Source organism: Phallusia mammillata, chromosome 7 (genome assembly GCF_965637545.1).
Source record: "Phallusia mammillata chromosome 7, kaPhaMamm4.hap1.1, whole genome shotgun sequence".
Lineage (NCBI taxonomy): Eukaryota > Metazoa > Chordata > Ascidiacea > Phlebobranchia > Ascidiidae > Phallusia > Phallusia mammillata.
In genome coordinates, this window is record NC_137258.1 from 18,425,456 (window position 1) to 18,431,305 (window position 5,850).

The 5,850-nt window shown below is 39.2% G+C and overlaps 1 protein-coding gene across 1 annotated transcript in view; it reads left to right on the forward strand.

Moving 5' to 3' along the window:
* LOC145237160 (bifunctional purine biosynthesis protein ATIC-like) overlaps nucleotides 1-5,508 on the forward strand; it is an 8,799-nt gene extending 3,291 nt beyond the window's left edge. The window contains exons 9-17 of the mRNA XM_080099923.1: nucleotides 976-1,061; nucleotides 1,569-1,658; nucleotides 2,154-2,282; nucleotides 3,543-3,635; nucleotides 4,182-4,255; nucleotides 4,355-4,463; nucleotides 4,700-4,759; nucleotides 4,821-4,916; nucleotides 5,100-5,508. Coding sequence (XP_079956049.1) covers nucleotides 976-1,061; nucleotides 1,569-1,658; nucleotides 2,154-2,282; nucleotides 3,543-3,635; nucleotides 4,182-4,255; nucleotides 4,355-4,463; nucleotides 4,700-4,759; nucleotides 4,821-4,916; nucleotides 5,100-5,219 — 857 coding nt within the window. The 3' untranslated portion in view covers nucleotides 5,220-5,508. The remainder of the gene's footprint in view (nucleotides 1-975; nucleotides 1,062-1,568; nucleotides 1,659-2,153; nucleotides 2,283-3,542; nucleotides 3,636-4,181; nucleotides 4,256-4,354; nucleotides 4,464-4,699; nucleotides 4,760-4,820; nucleotides 4,917-5,099) is intronic.
* Nucleotides 5,509-5,850: the final 342 nt, after the last annotated feature.

Consider the following 5,850-nt stretch of genomic DNA (forward strand, 5'->3'; position numbering starts at 1 on the left):
GGTCTGTCGTCAAGCGAACGGCCTGGTCTTTAAGCGCTTTGACAACAGCCCTTTTTTGGTATAATGGATGATGGGATTTAAAGTGTAAATAGCGCGTGGTACTGGTCGGCTTGTGGTACGACAGACCCTGCACTGCTCCAATCGGAGTTGCACAGGGTAAATCAGGCCTTGCGGTTAAATGGCTACCCGAACTGGATTCTCCGTGATAATAAGAAGGTTTCACGGAAACAGATCCAGTGCAAAGAACGTGCCTTCGTCACCTTACCCTATATACCAGGGTTGACAGATATAATCCGTCGTATGTTGACCGATTTCGGTGTATCGGTTGGGGTCAAACCAGCAAACACCCTACGTCAGATTCTGTCGCACCCAAAAGACCCGCTAGATGCTACTGCGACAAGGGGTGTGGTTTATGCTATACCGTGCGGAGATTGTGACGAAATTTACATCGGTGAAACGGGCAGAAGTCTTAATACGCGCCGGAAGGAGCACGAAAGGGATGTGGGCAAGAATGATGCCAAGAAATCAGCGTTGGCAAACCATGCAACTACTCACCACCACAGCATTAATTTTTCTGCTGCACAGGTGTTGGTGAAGGAAACTGATTACCACAAGCGCAGTTTCCTAGAGTCTTGGAACATCCATTCACGCGCCAACACAATGAACGTTAAAACAGATGTTCTAATGCCGATAAATTATCGGGCGCTTTTACAGCACTGAGCTGTGTTATCATTGCGTGGTGCGAGTTTGCAGCCGCGCGATCTTCTTATCGCTATTTTTTTGTGTGTGTGTTTTGCATTTTGTCGCTTTATAAGAATTTTGTTCTCCAAGTTACGTCATTATCCTGATGAAGGCGTCTTGTATAGGACGTCGAAACGTCGATTATTTATAATAAAAACTGCTGGATGAGCAATACTTTGTTATATTGTAAGTAATGTTTGTTTGCTGCAAGTTAAAATATATAAATTTGGGTAGGTGCCGATCGCATGTCATCTTTTGGAGATTTTGTTGCCTTGTCTGATACCTGCGACGTTATAACAGCCAGGATCATTTCAAGAGAAGTAGGTGCCTGAAGTGTGCCAAAATCATTGACCTATATTTCTTTGTGGATAAAATTGACTGTTTACAAACTCTTGAAAAATGGGTTAACAGCTAAGGTTTCAAGTTTTTTGTTGCCTAAAATAATAAGCTTCCTTTTGAAGGCCTAACATAAATGCTTGTTTTCTTGGGGTGTTTTGTCTTGATAGCCTTTGTCCTTAGTTTTCAACATCAATAGCCAATATCTGCAACTTTAGACACATAATTTACCATGTCATAGAATAATCATGTGTGTTCTTCTATAATTTTTGTGCACATGCTTTTTTACTATTCAACAGTGTATTTATTTTCTTTTAATCTATGTTTTGGTCAGTGATTCAACTTTTTTGAAAAACATTGCTTAAGAATACTTACTAGTGCAGTTGTAAGATAAGTTAGGCACAATTTTCTAAACTTGAGATATAAAGTATATTTTGTGTTACTTGGGTTTATGGTGCAACATATAATTGTTAATATTTTTTACTTTCTAGGTTTCAGATGGAATAATTGCACCCAGTTATGAACCTGAAGCAATAGAGATTCTTAAAAAGAAGAAAGGTGGAAAGTACTGTGTGCTTCAGGTAACACTGTAAAATGTACTGGCTTTTAAAGACCATTGCATTTATGAGTGTATTACAGGGGTGGCCAAACTTTTTTACCAGAGGGCCAAATTTGCAACTGTCTTGCCACTGGAGGGCCGGACCAAATGAGATTTACGTAAAATTTGTCGTAACTGGTTGCCATCTTTATTAAAATATACATTATAATAGTAGAATAACAATAAATAACACCATCTTATTTACACTTGTATTTAATAAAATGTTTATAAATCAATGAGATAAATGCAACTGTCCACAATTTTGAACAAGCCTTTTAAAGTCTGGAGTAAAACACGTTGTCGAAACTTTCATAATTGCTTGGCGGGCCGAATGAAACAGGACTGGGGGCCGGATGCGGCCCGCGGGCCGTAGTTTGGCCACCACTGGTGTATTACAACTGACACTTGAGTAATGAACTAAAAAAATTTTTTTGTCTGAACTTTTGGTTTTCAATAGTGAGTGTTTTTGTGTTAATAGATGGATCCAAATTATGAACCTGACAAAATGGAAAGTCGAACAATCTATGGCGTTCATTTGCAACAGAAAAGAAACGACGTTGTTTTTGACCGATATCTGTTGGAGAACGTCGTTTCAGCCAAAAAGAATGTAAGTAGGTTAAAGGTCAAAACGGTGTGGTGTACAAAATGCGCAAATAAAGCGGCAACCAAGAAACTGTACCTCTATTCAGATTTCATGCGGACTTTTCGGTTCGTGCTCGGCCGGGGTTCGGGCTTAACGCTTTTTTAAACAAACGTGCCTAGTTCGGGCTTGACTTCACATTCTCTGTCCGTAAATGTTTTTAAGATTAAATTATCTAGCCAATAGCTAGTTGCTGGATACAACCGAATGCCTAACGGTCTGAAAAGTCTTGTTAAAGCCATTTTATATTATTGTATGATGTTTATCTTCTTTATTATAGTTCTTTCAATCAAACTTTCGGGCCTAAGCGGGCTTCTTAAAAATAATTGGGCTTCGGGCTTATACTTTCGGGCTCAAATTGCGGACTTGCTTACAAACCTGCCCCTATTTACTGTGTAAAAGTCATTGCAGAACAAGTGTCTAACTAACAGTAATTTGCCGAAGATTATAAGTTTCATAACTTTTACGCACGCATCTTTAAAGCGCAGACAATGCACACTGTTTCGACCTATAAGGTCTCATCAGTGCAGCTGGTGACGAGAGATCGGCCGCATTGGCTAGTGTAGCCATTCAACTGCACTCCAGTTTGTTGGGAGCACAGGGTACAACCCCATGCATCACCTAGTCTGTGCGATGCCACAACTGGACATACAACACAGATGAAACTGGCTCACAGGAGTGATCTTTAAAGCGCATGCAAAACTTTTCTGCATCTTTACTTTTCACAGAATCTTTTCCAATGCGCAGATTCTAACATCGCGTCAACTTGCATAATTTTTTAAGCATTATCGTTTGTAGATTATTTGCAGGCTCAATGACCGTTGAAACCACAAGCTAAGATTATATTCTAACACAACTATTCTGTTGTGGTAATTTGTCTGGCAGCAATACGTATGTGACTGTCAAATGCGTAGCGTGAAAATATTACAAACGACTCGGTTGATTCGGTCTAATATATTCGGCAAACTTTCAAACATTTTTACCAATTGTGTCCTTTACTGTTTTGCGTCTCTTAACGTTTTAACGTTGCGCAGCTATTTCCGACTTGGTGATTGTTTAAGTGCTATTATGTTGCTACGTATTTTTTCACAAAACGAAATCAACTCAATTTAAAGCTGCCGAATATTTGGCTTCGGCCCGAACCTAGTTTAACCGATTCGGTACATCACTAATTTTGACTGTTTAACTTTTAATTTTTGTATTTTATAGCTTTTTATGTTCTTGCAGTTGCCAGAGTCAGCTATTCGGGATCTCATCGTGGCAAGCATTGCTCTCAAATACACACAATCGAACTCGGTTTGCTTCGCTAAAGACGGCCAGGTGCGGTAATTTTTAATAAGACTTGACTAAAACGGCCTAGACCCAACAAATTCATTTGACTTAAGCTCACCAAAATCATGATGCCAACAGATTTTTTGCACGGTTGATTTTCATATGGTGTTTTTTTAACATTAAAAGTATGTGTGCTTGCTTGCCACCGATCTGGATTGCTCGTTTTATATAAGGTTGGAAAAACACATCCTGCTGCTTTAAATAACTCGCCTTTTATCGGTTTTTAATTAGTTTTTATCGAAACCCTGTTTTAGCTCGATTGACAATATGCGTGGATGATGACAACAGTGATTGTTGAAACGTCTGCATGTCAGTGGTTCTCTGGTAGTTTTTTAAGTGTGTAAGGAGCAGCAAACAAACGAAACATTGAGAAAATCAGTAAAGATCATTACCTTGAAAGCTAAAATAGCAATCTTTGGTGGTTTTCTGAGGTTCGGTGGGAGCCGCAAAATAAATGGTTTGGAGCCGCATGCGGCCCTGAGAGCCGCGTTTGAGAATCACTGCTATACACCTTGTTTTTTTTTACATTATTAGGTGATAGGCATGGGAGCTGGACAGCAGTCACGAATCCATTGTACACGTCTAGCTGGAGAAAAAGCTAATCACTGGTATGAGAAAAGTTGGGTAACAGTTTTAATAAATGCGTTTATTTTGTTAATTGCTCATTGTACATCATTCACGTTTAAAACACCGAAGTTCATTTGTAGGTGGCTTCGACAGCACCCATTAGTCTTGGGAATGAAGTTCCGGAAAGGAGTGAAACGCGCTGAAATGTCAAATATCATTGATGTATATGTAAACGGGCGAGTTGGACAGGTATACAAAAAATCTTTGCTTTGATTCTCGATTGTAGGGCTTAAACAATAGCAGATGTGCAAAGTTTTAAAAAGTTTTAACTTTATCGACTGCAAACAACTGATTGTGCAAAGCGTCGGTTTGCCACTTTGAACCCAAAAATTAAAATTTGAAATTTTGAAAAGTTACGATACTTGCAAGTAGGCGAAAGACGTTGGCAGTTTTATAAATTGCATTGTAATGCTTTTTGTTTGCAGGACATGGACGCCAAAGTATGGGAGGAATCGTTAGAAAATCCACCACCGCAGTTAACTGAGGTTCGCGCCGAACAACGTTTTGTTCTGTTTGCCATTTATATTTATACTGTACTTTTTATAGAACCAAAGGGCAGAATGGCTGTCGAAACTGAATGGTGTAGCCCTAAGCTCTGATGCATTCTTTCCGTTTCGAGACAATATCGACAGAGCAAAACAGGTAAGCCAGGTTTGGACTTTCGTAGGAATAGCAAAATGCACGGTTTCAACATGTCTTTAATTGCTGAAACTAGAAGGTGTAACTTGGCATGCTTCAATGATAGAGTTGAAAAGGAACTGGGTACTTAACACATACATTGCTGACTTTTGCTTATTTAGCGAGACGCGTTTATTTTTGTTGCAGAGCGGAGTGGAGTTCATTGCTAGCCCGGCTGGGTCTGCTCAAGACGACATCGTGCGGCAAGCATGCGATGAACATAACATCACACTGGTTCATACCAATATCAGACTCTTCCACCACTAAGATAATGTTCTAACGTTTTTTCACTGCCAATAAAACAAATATTGTACTGTATGTTACCTGCGATGCAATTGTCACATAAAAAGTAAAAGGCGTATTTGTGTTTCACCAAGTCGGCCCACTGTGTTAACAATGCAATTTCCACTGTAGTGTTACTATCTCAGTCCATAATTCTTGTTTTCAACCTTTGTGCCAAAATTGTGTTGACCGGCAATAATTGTTACCTAACGTTGATTGTTTTTTCGGTTGTTATTTTGTTGAAATGCACAATAAAAAGTAAAATGAAACTCAAGCCCATTTTTTTCAATTTAAACTGCTGCATTCAATTGACTAATCGCTGCTTTCAACTTGTTCTAGTTGGAATTTCACAATATTGAGCGGAAACCGAAGGGCCCCTTGTTTCAGGATTAGGGCAGGGTTTGACCAAGTGACCTATTTGTTCAACAGGCCTAAAATATTCAATCGCTAGTCTATTTGGCACTTTATTTCACCCAAAATTGGACTAAATTAAATGATTGAAATGGTCAGTTGGTAATTTCAATTTAGTTCAGATTACGTTGCGTTGGAGCACTCCTGCTTAAGTTTAAGTTTTTCGCTCAGGTAAAAACAAGTGTCCAAAACAGTAGCCTACAGC